Source organism: Rhipicephalus microplus, chromosome 3, assembly GCF_043290135.1.
Source record: "Rhipicephalus microplus isolate Deutch F79 chromosome 3, USDA_Rmic, whole genome shotgun sequence".
In the NCBI taxonomy this organism is placed as follows: Eukaryota; Metazoa; Arthropoda; class Arachnida; order Ixodida; family Ixodidae; genus Rhipicephalus; species Rhipicephalus microplus.
In genome coordinates this window covers 121,700,377-121,719,401 of record NC_134702.1, presented here as the reverse complement: position 1 = coordinate 121,719,401, position 19,025 = coordinate 121,700,377, and the positions used below count along the sequence as shown (strand labels likewise).

General features: G+C 42.7%; 1 protein-coding gene across 1 annotated transcript in view; it reads left to right on the top strand.

Annotated features, from left to right (window-relative positions):
• LOC142803906 (neprilysin-4-like) overlaps nt 1–19,025 on the top strand; it is a 47,622-nt gene that overhangs the window by 16,382 nt on the left and 12,215 nt on the right. The window contains exons 4-7 of the mRNA XM_075890195.1: nt 1,175–1,354; nt 4,961–5,102; nt 10,312–10,410; nt 11,374–11,658. Coding sequence (XP_075746310.1) covers nt 1,175–1,354; nt 4,961–5,102; nt 10,312–10,410; nt 11,374–11,658 — 706 coding nt within the window. The remainder of the gene's footprint in view (nt 1–1,174; nt 1,355–4,960; nt 5,103–10,311; nt 10,411–11,373; nt 11,659–19,025) is intronic.

Genomic DNA, 19,025 nt, shown 5'->3' with positions numbered 1-19,025 from the left:
TGTTTGATTATGTGACCATTAAGACGCTGCTACTGGCACTCAATAGGCATTTTTCAGGGAGGCATACGGGAAAAATGCTTTACGTGTAAAGGTGAATGGCTGCAGGTCTTTAGGAGAATAAGGGCTCACTTACCATTCATGATTACTTAACAAAGAAACGATATAAAAAAAGCCGTATGAAGGAAAAGAAGCCCTCCGCTGTCAGGCCTCAAACGTCTGACATACGAACTCTATTTGACAGGCCGTAGGTTGAACCTTTATATAATGTGCATGCAGCGACCGAATCCAAGTTTCCGTGATCCGAGTCATCAGCTAAACAGCGTTACAAGGCCACGGGAGTCGCATTTTCGAACAGAAGCGATGTGATAACTAACTCTACTTAATGCTCTCAGGTTGGATAATCAATATATTTGGACTAAAAGGCAGCCTCGCTGGCATGCGCTAAACACTTCGAACACAATATCATCTTTAATCTGTCATAGAAGATATGTTTAGAGCAATCCTACATGTACGTGCTGCCAGATTCCTGTGACACACATGTACAGTTCGCAAAAGGCGCGGTAACAAAACGCTGTGGCTGTAATCTAAAAGCGGCATGTCTATAAAACCCACATCAATAGTTCAGCATCATGTGATTTTACATCAACTGAATTTGGAGAAAAAGAATTGTCAGTTCGATTCACGTTTTTGTTTTACACTTTTGTTCGCTTTTTCCCGATTAAACTGTGCATGTCTAAGAAGCGTGTATATCCGACCTGAAAATCAAATGCTGAACCGCAGCCCTCTCTTTCATTCCGCAGCCCTCTGAGAGTGCGAAACACAGATTTATGGCTTAATTTTATGCTTCTGAACTCTGATGTCTGCTTAACAGACAACTAAGCATGCTTCGGCACTTAACCACCCGTATATATATTGACATGCGTCTCAATCCCAGAACGGCTTTGGTCGCTTGTAGGGTAAGGACTACAAATTCTAAAGAACATACGCTACTTCGATGCACACGCTAAGTTTTTTGAGCAATTTTCTGCATTATCTTTGACGAATGGAGACTGAAACTCCGCACACACCATAGATGTATTGATATGGTGCTCTGATTTATGCTAGTCATGTGCCTGTACGAATAAATTCTGGTAACACTATGTTAATTGATGTTTTTGACCTGCTTCTTTTGTAGACGAAGTACCTCGTGCGGTGGATGGTTTCACTGAATCTGGATCTTCTTAACGATACAAGGTTGATGAATGTCAACCCAGTCGAAATGATGGTGCGTGGGTCCCTCGACTTTGGAGTGGAGGCTATTCTGTCCATTGTTTTGGAAGAAAAACAATTTGAGGACGGCAAGAGAGTGGTGACGGTGAGAAAATGATTTTTCGCCTTCGGATAAGCATAGATCACGAAAACGAATCGAATAGTATAGTGTGGCAGGAAAGACTGTATTACACCTGCGATGACTGACCGTTATCGTTCCCATGACATGATTTTGCGAGTGTGCATAGACGCCAAGGAAACGTCACCACTTACATACAGCAGCACAGTCTGAACCATACAGAGAATTAAAGCTGCTGTGTTTGCTCTCTCTCTCTCTCTCTCTCACACACACACACACACACAACCCCCCCTCACACACACAGATATATATATATATATATTTTTCGAACTTCATCAGAGGGTGTTGGTTGGGCTGGTTCACAAATCATTGCCTTTCCTTTCAACACAATTGTGAGGTTTATCCTGCGCGTAGCTGACAATGTGATGACATCATTGTTCATGCGGATGTTTGCAAGAATCTGAGCTATGTTTTCCACTCTTGTCAAGACAAATATTCTTGGTCTAAAAATACTTCGTACTGGTCACTTTGACACAGTTTCCTGTCTAGCAGAGTTATTTAGGACATTCACAAGGCTCTATTCTGAAAATACGTTGATTTTCCGGTGTTTTTTATAAACTACAATTCTTCTAAGGCGGAAATGTCAAAAGGAGCAGAGGCGATTATTTCTAGTTTTTCCTGGCTGGGCGGGGGCAGAAAGAGGCAAGAAGCGTCTTTATTGGTGGCGAGAAATTTAAGAGGGCTGTGACGCTGTGCTTACTGTAGAGTCTTAGGAAGGAAGTTCGTATAAACTGTTTGGTTCGGCTTAGATTGCTTTGCTTGCTGTGGTCAAGGCGTCAATTTGAAATAACGGCCGATTTCCTGGATACATTTGACTGACGTTTAAACACGGTTCAACTTAGGCATTCAGTGGCCTAATGGAAACTTTATAATCTGGAATACACCTATGCCCTCAGCTCCCCTTACGCCGTCAGACTTCTTAAATTTATCGATGCGATGAATGTCCATTTAGATGCACCAGGTAATTTTACCCCTAAGTGAAATTACGGTGCCTCATGCGTGCAATGTCGATAACATTGTCGGGCTGACATCAAAACTACAGCGAGAAACCGATGAGTACCTGATCCCATCTGATACGGAATCCCATCTCACCAGCACACCCGTTGAACTTGCAGTTGTCGTGACCCGAGATTTTGCAAGAGAGCTCCAATAAATGTAAAACAGGTCTGTTAAACTCAGGAATGCGGTCTACTAAACACGTACTTTGTCTCAATAGTTTTACTATACGCGCTAAAAAATCTGCATCTATGGAAGCTTCTATCTCAATGACCATAGCCAACGCCACCGTAAAAAGCGTTGAAGCTAGGGTCCTCAGCGTTTCTTCATCAAAACCCATTTTCTTTCTTGGGTGCCTGGACAATGCTTTCTACAGCGTAAGAAATCACATGTCACCAACTAACTTTGTTACCTTGATTTTATTTAAACAGGCATTTGGAACAGTTTTAATCGCGACAAAGACGAATCTTTCTCACTCCTTGATGTAAAAAAATGGCAGCATATCCACGGGGTGGATGATGGAGAGGGGTGCGAAGCATCCGTCCGTGTATTCGTTCTTGCTTCCGTCTGTCCATGCGTCCATCTATGCGTCCACCCATGCGCTCGTCCATGCATCCACCCTGCGTCCGCCCATGCGTCCATCCGTTCGTGCAGCTATCCGTGCGTCCGTCCATGCATCTGTCTGTGTGTTCATTCGTCCATCTATTCAACACTCCAAGTACAACAATCTCGCATCTTTTCTTTATATATTCCGCATATAGAAGCACCGCCATCCAGCAGACATTCCAAGGACTAAAAGAGAGGTGGCACACGCACACTTTCTTACGGCTGGCGCTTCGTGTCTACTTCCCACCTTTAACCACCTCGAGTTCATGGTATATACTAGTTCACTGTATTCATGGCACTGCGACCCAACGCTCGCTAAACCTTTCTGAAACAAAGGAGGTTACGTCCAGCAAGTATAATGTAGCAACCTTTTCTTGTCAGATACTGCCCAATGTACATGCCAATGGCTGCTAATGGGAAATGAGAGACATAAGAATTTGGCTTTTAGTTAACGCGAACGCTGCGATTTTGTTATTGTTCAACAACGCACAGGATAAATCTCCCACCGGCAACCCCTTGGAGGTCAAAGCGTAAGACGTGTTACGTACTGCGAGGGATGAACGGGTGCCGCTTTAAGAAGCTTCGCCCCTAAAACTGCGTACCTTAAAATACGCCTTCCAGACTTGAGCGCGATATCAATATCGTGTTCAACTTGTTCCTAGTGCGTATTGATTTCAAAGGGCTGTGTCAGTGAAGCTTTCGAATGGGGCTGCCATCTGTGGTAGTATGATTTATAACGGGCAATGGTGCACGAGAAGTCTTCTCTTTAAATCATGAAGTCCTCATAAACACTTGTTCTGGAATATACACTTCTAGCACAAAAAATATTTCTGCGGTAATACATAATGCATTGTGAAGCATGTACACAGGACGCGTTTTTTTGTAAATTGCAAGTTACTCCCACTGCTTCCAAGCCGAGCAAGCTATTTTCAACCTCATTCTCAACAGACTCGCTCGCAGCTATGTGGTCGAGCGCTTGCTTGCCATGCTTTAGACCAGGGTTCAGTTTTTATCTGGACCCAGAATTTATTGTTATTTATTTTATTCGCATCTTAATTTGTTTTAGTTCAGGTCACGCACAAGATAATTTTTCGCTAATAACTAACGACGCAGACACCGGAATTTCTGTGAAATGAGCTTTTTAACGCTACCACTATAATATTCGGGTGAATGACACATTTTGTAAGTATTCAGGTGAATAGAGTGAAGTCGATTCTCCACAGTAGTCCCCAGCCCATCACACTCAGGCAACTGCAGCCCTGCCCACCATGGTGGTCAAGTGACTAAGGTACTCGGCCACGAACCCACCGGTCGCGGGATCGAGCCCTGGCAGCTGTAGCCGCATTTTCAATAGAGGCTAAAATGCTTGAGGCTGGTGCAAGGTAAAAAGCCCCAGAAAAACAAAATTTCCGCACCCTTTTACTAAGGCGCCTCTCGTAAGCATGCGGTGGGTTTAGCAAGTTAAACCCCACCCATCATTGATATTAACTATAACCCCCTTAACACTCTCACCATGAAAGAATTACCTTCCCTCTTTGTTTTCCACTGGGGTATCAAAAGAAGTTGAAGTCTACACCTCGACCCCAGCGCTGCCACTCTCAGGAGCTAAATACGAAACGAGTTGAATACAAAATTGTGGAAAATAAACCGATTCCTGATGGTAGCCCTGTGAAAGTCGTCAAATACTGGGAATATATTACTCGGGAAATACAATTTCCTCACAACGCCTCCAGTTTTATTACTTCTGACATACAGTAGAAAATTACCAAAAGTAGAACGTGGAAAATGCGACTTCTTGTATTAGGTATTATCCCAGAGCGTACACTTTCAAGTCGTGAAGAAAGTGTTAAAATGTTTTTTATTGCTTGTTCTCTGGGGTTGATGTGGTACTGTCAACCTTGCAAAGCTACAGGACACTTCCCGGCAAATTAGTCTCTTACGGGCGTTCTATTTTTTTCTGTTCAATAATAGGTGGAGCGCAGCAATAAACTAGATAAGTGGCGATCTCATAATAGAGACATAGAGGAATACTACCCATTCGTGACGATGTATGGTGCGAAGCCGCCTTTCGACAAGCAACTCGCCTTGAAGATTCAGCGATACGAGAACCGACGTGAGATGAGTTCATTGTTATTATTTATTGATTATCTTTTAGCTTGCGCTAAATACCATGAAATGTGTGCAGGTTCCTTCGAGAAACATATTATGAAGTTTAATGCTATATGGTGACAGCGAATGACATCTCTAATCAATAAGGGCCTTGCGCTACCCACAATCCTGCGTCATCATGCTTCAGCCGCCTACATTATACACTAACTTAAATAAGGATACCAAAACGTTTTGCGCTAGAAGGAGTATTTATTATATATTTTAAATCAATGAAAAAATTCAAGTCATTTCTACTCAACCGTGTGTTGCACGCATTGTGTTTACCCTGGGCCACAAATGTCCAAATAACAAATATAAATACAAGAAAAATGTCCGGACAGCATCTGTTTGTGTGATAGCTCATGGACACTCAGCTCTGGCGTTCCCACACCTTGGCCTATTTAGTGATATATAATTTTTCTATGTATTCTTGTCTTACTAAAATGTCTTAATCTTTCTCGCCCTGCACATCCTGTACTCCGCATTCTATTACGATTCACATGTTTTTGTATAAATGCAGCGATATGCAACGCATACATACTTTATTGTATGTCAACTACATAACTATTTGTGTTGTGTTGCCCTACTGATTCTATTTCGATTGTTTTCAATAAAGAATGTAGCCTTCGTGAAAACTAAAAAGAAGCAATCGCTTATACCGCGCGTTTGTGCGTCCATCACGATTGAACAGTTACTGAAGGGAGGCAACTGCATGCTACTTGCAGCGTTTCCCTTACTGTAGTTGAGGTTGCTTAAGCATATTCAGAACAGTATTTATAGACATAAACATAACTGATTTACCTATGGGAAATGAGTGGTGGAAACGGGCCAAGTCCGTTCTTCGAATAGTTCAGTGCCACTTAGAAACTCCGCGTTTCGTGGCAGAGCCTTCCTCCCGCATGGCCTAGTATCCTCCTACACTGATGGGACAGAGCCAGTGTTGTCATTGACGGCATTTTCGAAGCGAATGGTACTGTAGCATTTAACTGGTGGTTTGTAGAGGAAGAGAGCAGATTATGCAGGTGTTGCACATATAACATTATTTTTATCTGACCAAGACTTATCGATATTGTAGGTTATGACGGGCAGTATTAAAGAACTTCATCATATGATAGACAGGACGTACACATTATTTGCAAACTATTTTTTAGAATGAAAGCTGCTTTGTCTCCGAGAGGTTCGTGGGCGCACGTTCGCCCTAAGCTGCTGAAGTAGCTCTTCTAAAAATGAGCCCGTAAAGATAACTCATGTGGGGATGCCTCGGTTCAAATTATTTAGGCTACACACATGACTCATGCTATGGGTAAAATAGCGGATCACTTAAAGCTCAGCTTTCTGGAGCCACTCTATGCGGTATAGCTTCTCTTTGCGTTGGCTGCTGTGCTAAAGTGGGTTCTAAAGTTATCGCTCGCAACGCTACCATAAATATACATTTAATTGGCTTGATCGTTTCATTTGCCTAACCGAGAGAGTTAGTTTTCTTCTTGCCCATGTCTCATTACAATGAAGGTGTTTGAGAAGCACCGTTTTACTTGCCAAACAAGATTCCGGTACGAGGCCTGCCGAAGTGTGAACTGTAGGATTAATTTTGACTGCATGGAATTCCGTAATGTGCACCTAAATCGCGCTTGGGTGTTTTTTGTGTTTCGTCACCATCGAAGTATGACCGCCGTGGCTGGGAATCCATAGACCGTTTTCCGCAGCGGCAAACGATCACTGCCTCGTTTTAACACGTGATCTAATGGGATTCTCCCTTTAACTTCCTCATCGTCACTAATGGCGGGCTGATTCGTCGTTACTCCCGCGTCAAAGGCCAGCAATGTGGGCACAGCGGTTTTAGGGTTAGGTGTTGACATGGAAGGCAGGGCGATGAGTGCCGGTGTTTCACATAGTTTCACATTGTCGCCCGGCAGCAGGCCGGGCTCAGCAAACTGCTAACGAGTTGGCGCTTAGCTGGGCCTTCGATACCAGAGACAGAAATAAGCGTCTTCTCATTTCTCTTTTCTTCATCCTAAAATAAAGAGCCACTTATATATAACCAGACGATATTCTTGCTACGCTCGCCCGCGCGCGCATAGTCTGCGCCATCTGTTTCTCACCGTAGGCGGCAGGGCAACGTCCGCCACACGCCAAATGGCGACCATGCCACCGAGGAGCACGCCATGGTGCTTTGATGTGGTGGTACCATCTAGTTTTGCTAAAAAAAAAAAACTATCTCCGGAAAACGCCTATATCGCGCCTTCAAGCACAGCAGCGCGACACCATACGTGTATTGCTGCAGCGGTGCTTTCTTTTATCAGCTTCCACATGCATGCATACCATGCATAGAACATAGATAACACGCCAGAAAGAAATTCACGTAGCTGCCCCTTGCCTCTATGTGCCCTACTGCACAAGAGAGTGGAGTGGTTGCAACGCAGCACATGCTTATCAATGGAAGGGCGTCAGCCTGCTTGACCGAACTTCGAGAAAGTAACCACTAAATGAGACAGCACTGTCTCTTCGACGCCAGCTGACCCAAAAGTCGCCTGTTTGATGCCAGCCATTCCGTTCGCATTTTGATGAATGCAAAATGGTAGAGGCCCGTGTACGACGTAATCTAAGTGCACGTCAAAGAACACCAGATTCTTGAACTTGGCGTCGTCATTCATTACAGTGTCTCGCAATCCTATTAAGGTGTCAGGAAGTGAAAATACATACAATACTGCATTCGATGCCAGAAACATATGTTAGCGCAGCCCGCTATTCTAAGGCTTCTCTCCGCTTTGCAATGACTTCCTCAGGGAGTACCATTCAATCTATGGAATGTTTTTCTGAACCCCAGTCAAGTATTACTGATGCAATGGCTGCTCGAACTATTCGCGCTGAAACTTAAAACGAAAACAGTTCACAGGCGTGCTTTTGCTGCGATACACTGTGGCCGCTTCTCTCTGTGTGAGAAGCTCAGTTGTGCCTCAACGTGCTGCAGGTTCCGGTTTGTCACAATGCAGCGCTGGTCTAGTACAGCGGGCGTTGTGACAGGCCCGACTGCGCGTGAATGAGATAGGGCGGTTGTTGCAAGTGCGCCATCGTCTCACAAGGATAGGTCTCATTCATGCGGGAGGACGCGAGGGACGGTGCGGCTCCTGTTATGCTTGATTGGAGGGCTGAAGTCAAGGCGTATGGATGACGTTAGCGTGCGCAGCAGGTGCACCCACGTCGAAGGAATGCATCCTGGCAAAGACTTCAGTGTATACACCAGAGCACAGCAAGCTCAATGTTTGCTGCCATATTGAAAAGCGCTTGGCGCCATCCAATGCAAGCGTGGCGGAACAACACCCTCAACTGCCACGCGAGCAGACGCTCTGCAAATCAAACGTGAAACTTCACTACCCGAGTGCGGCTGTAAGCATGTTCCGCGCTTTGCTGTGCTAAAATTTCATGCTGATTTCGTGTGACGCGTTGAGGAGATCTTTCTCGACAGTCCGGAATGTCTGCAGCACATAGAATGTGGAAGCAACTTCATTCGGTACGCATTATTCCACTGAAAGACACGCGAACAGCGTTAACTGCGGCGTGCCTTGCCTCTGACAAGGCAGAATTTGTGCTTTGCTGCATGCAATACCATGTTCGACGATTGTTCGACGTGACGCATTTCAAGACCAACGTGAAAAATATTTTTTTCGCTTGAAACAAATACAACCAAAAACTATCTGTGCATGAATTTCGGGTTTAACAGAGGGTTCTTGTTATGAAAGTACTGAAGCTGACTAGTGGCAGAATACTTAGATAATTAGTTGCCCTCTCATTAACTTGAATTTCCATAAGTAACATGGAAGAACGTTTTACTACATTTTCCTACTTTGAATGGTAAGCTGAGTGTCTTGGAAATATGCCACGCGAATTTGACGCTTTTCCGACAGCACATCATCATTCGTGACTGAAAGGGATATGGGCGATGGAACAGTTTAAAAGATGTGCTGCGTTAACAACAGCATCAGGAATCGAATGTCGAGCCAGCATTCAGTTTAATTCGGAGAGAGACACGCAGCCAGCAAGATAACTGCTTCTCACGTTCAAAGATCAAGCTTCGAACTCTGCCCCCTTAGATCTTTGACCACTGTGTAGTAGTGTATTATGAGCTTAGGTAACAATGATGTGAGAACTTTGGCCGCACAATTATTAGGAACGCACACGGTTTTCTTTTCCTTGACCGCGTATGCTTTGAAAGGGTACATTTTGATCACCACGTTTTTATGAAATTAGCTTTTTTATGCAAACCTTTCATGAGATTTACCGTATGCTGTATCAACGTCTAGTTCGGTGACATGCTTCCGGGGTGAATATAGGCTACCAAGTGCAAAAATCGGTGCATCAACGTGAGCAGTGATACACCGGCCGTACGCTACTACATATTTTGCGATTTGTCAAATATCAACGTAAAACTAAGAGTCAAGTACTTCAGTGAAGATGAGGTAATTGACAGGTAAACTGATTTCTACGGCACTGGCATTGACCATTGATTTCGTGATGGCACAGAACCACTCTCATATAGCGTTTGGCTCACTCCTAGAAAAAGAGAAAAGAATAAGGAAAAATGGTGTCTTTTCGTCCCACATTAATGATCCTCCGACTCGTCTTGGTTTACTTTTTTTGAAAACTAGGCGATAGCGACTTTCCTATCGAAAATGCTCTGTCACACTGATAACTCACTTGTAGGTCGGAACCGCGAACGGCCGGGTGCTCGACGAGAGTGCAAGAAAATTTCCGCGAGAATGATGACTAATATTGATGTGGGACAAAAAAACGCCCTTTTGACAAAATGATTTCTCAAGTGCTGTTTGTGCTCTCGAGTCTAAAGGAGCTGGAATAAGTGTGTGCAAGGCCCACGGATGTGGCAAAGCTTACGTGAAACAACTGAGCACCCACGTAAACTGAAGAAGGCCAAGCATAGCTGCAACCAGTTAACCACTTAAAAGAATTGGTAGAACATCGTTTTGGGCAATTTACTTAGAAAAAACTTAGAAATCACTTAGGACACCCAACCTGTGGGTAAATGGCATTATTACACGGACATTTATAGTGTTAGAGCCACATTTTCAGAACAGAAAGCATTGTATCATCTCTCTGAAAGGCACATGAGTAAAAAAACTTGCACTTATTTTCTTGTTCTCTGTCTTGTTTTTCTTTTGTAGTACAAGCCATCGAGGTAACTACCATCACACCGTTTGAGGACTTGACGTACACTCCTTTTGAAAAACTCGGTGAATCCACAAAACCGTACGTTACTGCAAGTAGGTGTATGTTTTTACTTCATTTTCAAAAACTGCCAAAGATTTTTATTTCAACAGTTTTTCGTTCCCAATTCACAACTTAAAAATAGCTATTATTCTATATTTAGTTGTTTTTTTATTATCATCTTCTCTAACCAGTTATGTTTTATCTGCATTCTTTATATATTTTACAGAGTATAGCGCCTACTAAATTTTAAGGCCAATACGATTTTGCTTTTTTTCTAAACAAATTGTGTTGTGCTTCTTGCATTCTCATATGCCACCCAGCTTCCTAAACACTTTTGAAAATCAGCGCTCACATGTTTAGGACATAGCGCGTTGCCATGCAGGATCGCCTGACCTAGAGCAATTCGGGATCTGTTCGAACTCTGACGAAACGCTTTTTGGGATGCGCTCACCAGTGCAAAAAAATTCAATCCACTCCTCAGCGCAATGCGTTCAATTGGTTACCATGCAACCTGTAATCGCGTCAAAGATGGTTGACGAAGTTGGGTTGTGTTTCCAAAGAAGTGGCACCTTCTTTAATTTGTTTGTCCTGTCAGTGAGTGAAAAAATGAGCCCATCGTATAAAAGAAGCCTTTTCAGGTGTTATTTTCCTGACAAGATCTGCGTAAATTCAATTTGAAGCTTTAAGGCCTGCACCAGGTCTGCTTTAGAATAATCAGTGCGGCTTCTGAGGTTCGTTGTAGTCGAGCACCTGACAACATCGTGATCCCAGCTAAACCTGAGGCTACGAGCTAATCATCGGTCCGCGCCCTTCAGTGACCTTAGTTCCTCTTTTTCAGTAATAAAAGAATTTATCATCATCATCTTGTAGCCATAGCCGCCGTAAATCGAATTCGGAGTGAACTCGTCTGCCCGAGAAGCTGGGGCCATCCTGCATAGCGCCCTAGTACCTTGAATTTCATTTATGCATATGTTATGACTGCAGTGACGCTAATCGACATTTCTTTGTCTTACCAGATGAGTGGATCACCTTTTTTTACAAGTACACCAATGGCACCTATACGGAATACGATTCTGTTATGAGCCGTCCATACGCAATCGCCATCATCGTAAAGCTCTTCCAATCCATGAGTGTGGGCCTAAAAGGGCTGCGATACCTGGTCGCCTGGACCTTCTACAGGCAGCTACTGGAAGTCACTGATCAGTATTATTTCTTACGCGGCAAGCCAGCCAGTGACGTTTGCTACCAGCATGTGAAAGACGTCATGAATCTGGCAATTTTAACCCACTACTTTCATACTGGTATGTATATGCACATACTTTATCCCGCTCAGATTGCCTATGAAATGATGCCACACGTGAGCTGGCTGACAGAACAACTGTAAGGAGAGGGCCGAGCCAGAATATGAACATCAACAGTTCAATAGTTACAAACGTGATGCATATCAAAAAGACCAGAGACTAGTACTAGCCCCCCAAAATATAGGTATTTAATTTTTAGTGTATAATACCTTCAGTTGGGTATCTGAAAGATTTCCCTCTGACCCTTTATTATGAGATTTGGGGATTTTACGCGCTGAATGCTTCTTTCACAAAAGGCTCTTTGAGCAGGATTTAGAAAGCGTTGACAATAGTTCTGATGTGAAGGAGCTTTAACACCCTAGCTTCTGTAGATCCACGGCCGTTACTGCCAATGGGGCCACTAGACAGAGAACATCTACAAGAGTCACTATTATGGGCACCCTGCGAACGCCTTCACACAATGGTGAAAAAATTATGGTCGCTAGTCATCGCTGGGCAACCTTCTGAATTACGGTAAATAATTAAAGGCAGAGGTTGAAGAAACAGTCGTAGCTATGTCTAACCTGTACAATAATAGCATGTGCAGCGATTACGCGCGTATTTAGGTCGATTATACAGTGCCTGTCGTACCAGATGCAATAGCACTCGTTATTACTTTACCATGGTGGTCATTGCTGATGGCATTCACCCAAGCTTATTATGCAACCCTAGCGACGATGAATTTGGTTCTGTAAATACGAATAGTCGAAGAAGTGCTCTGACGACTTGTTTTTTTTTTTCTAGTCTTCAACATCTCAAAATGTTCGCATCGCCTTGCCCACGAGTATTTTGTTACAACCTGTACGGGGCGTGACCGACGATGAATAAAAACAAGTTCTACAGCTGTGCACAATTTTACCCTGTAGATGAGGGCCTGTTTATCGAAAGGGGGTCCGCGTGGAGACCGTTAATCTCCTGTGGCTGTGCGAACGCTGTCTTTTTTATGCATTTCATTTATGTCTGATTTCGAAGCTTTCAAATTTGGACACCCATATGAAATATTGAGAATAGTGAAATGTGTGAAGAAATGTTGCTCAAACGAGCGTAGGCAATATCTTAAGCGGTGACATAAATGTTGTGTAGAATAAGCCTCTATGCCTGAATCAAAAGCAGTCACAAACAGCCAATTTGCATTGAATTTTTCCTAAACAACATACACAAAATTGTCACTGTATGCTGTCTTTTTTTTCAAATTTCTATACCTAATGTGATAGATGCCCTTGCAAATAATGGAGATTCATGGTGAGCAGAGCAGACTATTAAAAAAATTGAACTGATTACTAACCTTTGGTATACATATTGATAGTTAATTAGTTAAAGTTCTTGCCTCGACCAATAATTAATTCGTTCGTAAATTTGAATTTTGACTGCATTAGTGTACAGTGTATGTTGGTGTATCCGCATGCATGTTGTGTACCACAGGTTTTGAATATTTAGCCAATTTCGCTTGATTGCGTCTCTTCGAAAGTGACCTTCAATTCTTCGAGTGTGTTATGTAAACTTTTAAATTTGTTTGTGTGTAAATCTTGTGTGTACACTAGTAGGCTGTTTGTTCAGAATTTTTTTGAATTCAATGTATTGATTCTTCTTTTTTTTTCTATGCTCATGTCAAAGCTTAGGGCGAACTAAGTAGGGACAGCGGCCTTTACTTCGATGTTTGCCGGGAGCCCTTGACTCTGCGGTGAGCTCTGTATTGTGCTCAATGTAAAGTATCAGCATGAGCCTGAATACGCCCACTGCAGGATAAAGCGCTCTTCTATGATCCTCCAATCAATCCGATCTCGTGCTTTCTGCGGCCACGTTATACCTGGGAAATGATTATTTCATCTTCCTACCTAACTCTTCAGCTCCCCTTCATGCGTTTGCCTTCTCAAGGAATTCAGTCCGTTACTTTAATGACCAGCGGTTATCCTGCCTACGTGCAACGTGCCCGGCCCGTGTTAATTTCTTCTTCTTGATTTTATCAATGATATCTTAAACCCTGGTTTGTTCCCTGACCCACTCTACCATTTCCTGTCTCTTGAAGTTACACCTACAATTTTTGATAACGCTCGCTGCGTCGTCCTCAATTTAAGTTGAACCCTCTTTGTAAGGCTCCACGTTTCTGCATCGTAGGTAAGTACCAGCAAGATGCAGCTATTATATGCCTTTCTCTTTATGGACGGGTCAGTTTGCCATTCTTATGTATGAAATTCTCGCTAAATGTGACCCTTCCCATCTTTATCCTTCAAGTTATTTTGCTCTCATGGTTAGGTTCCGTGGCTACAGATAATGTTAGACATACTTCTTAACAACTTCTACTGTCTCTCCACCTAGCGAAAAGTACTATTTTCTGCCAATACTTTTGCACATTAATTTAGTTTTGTGCATAATATTTTCAAACCTACTGTTCTCCTTTCTGTGTTCAGTTCCGTAGTTGTGAGCGGTGATTCATCACCTGAACAACTCATCAAGGCCATGTCAACAGTGAATTGCAGGTTAAGATAATCTTCATTAACTCTTATTCCCAACTGTTCGCAATCTAGGGTTCTGAAAACCTGCTGTAAACACGTGGTGAATAGCATTAAAGAGATTGTGCCTCCCTGCCTTACATTCTTCTTTATTGGCATTTTGTCGCTTTTCTTATAGAGAGTTATGGTTGCTGTGTCTGCACTGTAGATTTCTTCCAGTATGTTTATGTAGGGTTCATCGATGACTTCATTCCGTAGCGCCTACAATACTGCTGATGCCTCGAGTTATTCAATAGTCTTTTCGTAATCTATGGAAGCTTAGTTTCTTTTAGCGGGACGGCTCAGTGCTCTCCCATAGTTGAATACGAAGTACTCAAAATTGTTAGATTTTTTTCTAAACACTTGAAAGCTATGTATTTGGGCTGGTTGTATTCCGCGGACTACTGTATTACCTTATTTATAGTGAATATGGTCCGTTGATGAGTAGCCGGTGTGAAATTCTGTTTGGTATTTTGCATGAGTTAACTCCAATATCGCTCTAATTGAATTAGCTGTTATTTTTGTAAATAGTTTGTAGAGAGCGGACACTAAGCTAATCAGCTTGTAGTTTTTCAAGCCCATGGCGTCTGCTTTCGCATAGATTAAAATAACGTTGGCATGCTTCCGAGATTCTGGTACCCTTCCCTTCAAGAGACAATTCGTGTATAAGATGACCAGTGTTTCTTACACATTTTGTCCACCATCATTTAGCTGGTTAGTTGTTGACTTATCGTCACCAACGGCTTTGCCTATATGGATTGCTTATTCACCCTGTTGTTACTTGCAGAATGTCGAATTCATCTGGGCTATTATTGCTTCTTATGATATTATCCTGGTAGTTTTGGCATTTGTACAGCTCTCTGTGGAACTCCTCTACCACCTCAACTTTCCTATCTATCTTGGTTTTGATATTGTTGTTTTTGTTAACGCATACCTTTGTGATTTTTTCCTATGCACAAATTTGCTTTCGCAGCTTTTAGGCTTCTGTCGGTTTTTACACCTCTCTCGGTTCTCTTCATGTTATACGTTCTGGTTTCGGCTAGCTCGCGCCATTTGATTAACGTTGAAAGCGGCAATAGCTTCATATAGTCGGTTGCGTTTGAAGCTCTTACGGTTTGCTGTTCCTTGATAAAATATTTGCCTCCTCAGATTGTTTTCCAGTGTCGTGTCTAGTGACTGATACTCCTACTTCCATGGCACACGCTTCGATGATACTAGTATGTTTATTGTTCGTTGTGTCAACGCTAACGTCGGTTACCTCGTTTAGAGCCTCAAATCTGTTCTGAAGCAAAACTGCGAATTTATGTAGTTTTCCTTTGAGCACATTGATTGGCTTCTTGCGCAAGAGTTTATGCTTTTACTCTTTTAGCTCATGGTGAATACGTGCAATTATCAATCTACCGTCACTGCATCGGATCTTGCCAACTACTTCTGCTTCCTTTACGATGCCTGGGTGTACACACTTTATGAAATCTGTTTCATTTTTAATCTTGTCATTAGGGCTTCGCCATGTTCACCTACTGTTAGCCCTTCTCCTGAAGAAGGTATTCAATATCCGTAAATTATTACGTTTTGTGAGCTCTGCTAATACCTACCCTCTGTCATTTCCAGAGTCGATGCCATAATCCCCACTGCACAGTCTCCGGCCTTTTTATTGCCTACCTTGGCATTAAAGTCGCTCATAAGAATAGTATACTGCGTATTTGCTTTATTAATGCCTCACTCTACGTCTTCATAGAAGCATTCAACCGAATGATCATCATGTTTCGACTTAGACGCATAGGCCTTTACTATTTCGAGCTTGCACCTCAAGTATGAAACTCAAGTATGATACTTGCCACCCTCTTACTGATCCTATAGCATTCCTCTGTGTGACCAGCAGTATTTTTCTGTATAAAAAAAACCCGCCCCTACGGTATAATTCTCACTTTTCCTTCTACATTTCTTGAGCCCTTATTAAATCCTATTTAACACTGTAATTCTTCGAATAGCACAGTGTGACTAGTGTCAATAGAGAGCGTTCTAGAGCTGAACGTAACCAATTTCAGATTCCAATGATTGCCGTTCCGTACCCAGATTCTCAACACCCTCCGCTGCGTGGCAGGTCTGACCACCACCTTTGACAGTTGCTTCGCAGCCGCTGCGGACTTAGGGCCAAGGGCTAATTGCTGTAGTCATGTAGGTAGTGACCAACAACTTCACCAGGGTGCAATACCCTGCTATGGTGAGGAAGTGTATACCACAGCAGGTGGTCGCCAGGGAGGCCAAACCGCAGACCTCTTCTTTTTATTCTATTTAACGATTTATTTATCACGCTTTTTTGGTAAAGATACGGTTGGGATTACTCCAGCATCTCCATTTGAATCGAAAGTTCTCATTTTATGCTAGGCTGCTGTGCTATCTCTAACTTGGGCTAGTTGATATGGCATGACGATAGTTATAGCGCGAGAACAAAACAACGACACAGAGACAAGAAGGACACGAAAGACACGAGTGCTCGTGTCTTTCGTGTCCTTCTTGTCTCTGTGTCGTCGTTTTGTTCTCGCGCTATAACTATCGTCATGCTAGCTCTAAGTAGAGAGTTTTGTTGCACATTCTCAGCACTGTACAATACTTCTTGACTGCTTATCAGCGATCAATTTATCATGGATCGTAGCTCGCCTGGTCTTTCCTCTACTGTTTGAAAGTCCATAATTCCATTTTGATGGCTAAGACCCCCAAATGACCCTCTTTCTCACGCTTTTATTCTCTCCGAACTTCTTCCTTTCACCCTCAATTTTGACATTGTTGGCGTCCAAGTGTCCGTAGTGCCAGAGGTTTGCTAATTTCAAGTGGTCACACACCTGCTTTGACGTTTACTCTAAACTGATAAGTTGCACCCTCCTGTGTTGCGAACTTATCGGCTATTTCTATGCGTTTGTTACGTTGAGCGTATACGTCGCGGGAGGTCGGCGTGAAAGAAAAGCAAACGGAAATAGTTTCTAATTGCTAGAGAATATATTGGCGCTGCATTGAGGCTGTAACATAATACATTGGTCTTTTGAAGTAGTATTCACAACTCTGGTGAATAAATATGGTGGTGGTTCTCTCGGGAGTCACATATAATGACTAGTATTTACGGATACGGCCAGCCTAATAACATAAAATAGAGGATAAGGCATGAAAATTCGCGCGAAAATAATGACGTATTTGCATCACTCAGCGAACAGCATCAGCTTTAATTGATAAACCCCGACGACTTTCGATACCACACGAATACACAACGACAACTTTAAGTGACACGTTCAGCTTCTACAGCTCATCTTCTAAATACAGTACTAATACGATTACTTTTTTGTCGACCGCCTCTCTTTTCAACGGTGGCGTATTCACTTGCAAATGATATGCGGTAAAAAAAACTGTTTAGGAGAAGAATACTTCATTGAAAGCTTTTGTAATGTTTTTGCGATAACAGCATAGTCTTCTTGCACTGGAATGCTCGGCCCTCAGTTTAGGGAAGTGTTGTGTGGGCAACCAATGCTTGACACTTCAGTAGATATTTGAAAACAGCTGCTGCAGCATGTTGCGCTTACACGACATTTTGAAGCAATGTAGGAGACAAGTGCCGGCTGTGCGTCAGTTGTTCTGCCGACGCATTCGTGTCGTGGTGATCACGCGGACACAGTGGCACTCAGTTAAGGGGCGATGCCTTGCAAGGAATACCACCCACCTGCCATCACCGGGCTATCAGACAAATACTAACCGCATTGAAATTATTCGTCACTTTATTTCTGTAAGTCGCCATAAGTACGAGATGTGTCAAGTCATATTCATGAGTTTATTGGTGAGCATGGTGGACGCACGGTGGTTAGCGTTATTGCCTCTCCGACATGAAGAGAGATCTTTGCGTATATGCGGCCACTTTACACCCTAGAACCGGAACTCCTCAAGATGAGGTCATTCTCGTTTATGTAGCCCTAAAGTGGTAAAAGGTAAAACCTATAATGCAGCTGATATCTCAAACTTCATACTCCATTTAGAAGACACCCTTTTTTCTTTCTGCGATGACAACGTCAACACATTATGGACTAAACTCAAAAGATGCTGTCAGCACTGCATTGAAACTCTTATCCCAGATAAAATGAAAAGAATCGGTCGAGATAAACCATAAATAACTAGAGAAATTATTCTATTAAAAATAAATAAAACGTTATAGAAAACAAAACTACGGCAGGACTGTTATATCTAATTTGACTCTCGATCTAAACCTGAAGCTACAAGAATCGAGATAGCGCTACTTTACTGTTAAGCTCGGTCGTTTTGCGACTGAAAATCTCGCAAATTTTGGCAGTTTTTTCCCAAAAGGATTCTCGCAAAAGTTCTTATCGATAAAAAAAATAGCAAAGTCATTCAAGATTTTTTTTTTTCAAAGCGTTTTTACGAAACCATGCTCTTCGATGACACAGTCGCTTTCCGAAGATTTCCAGGATAATGAAAATAACACCGTTAGTATATCTACTGAAGGCGTGATTGAGCATCCCCTGCACTTCGGCATTAGAAAATCTGCAGAACTGGATAACATTCCAAACGCGTTCCTTAAAAGATATGCAGTACAGGTTGTTCCTCTTTTGGCAATACTTTTTCAGAAGTTTATCGATACGGACACGTTACCTGACGACTGGCGCGTCGCAAAAGGGGTTGCAGTTTTTAAAAACGTTCTTTGTCCTATCTCCCTGACTTCGTGTTCGTGTAAGATGCTTGAGCATATATTAGCAAAATACATAAATGATCTTTTTAGCACAAAAAATGTAATACCTGAGGAAAAACACGGTTCAGGCATGGATATTCCACAGTGACTCA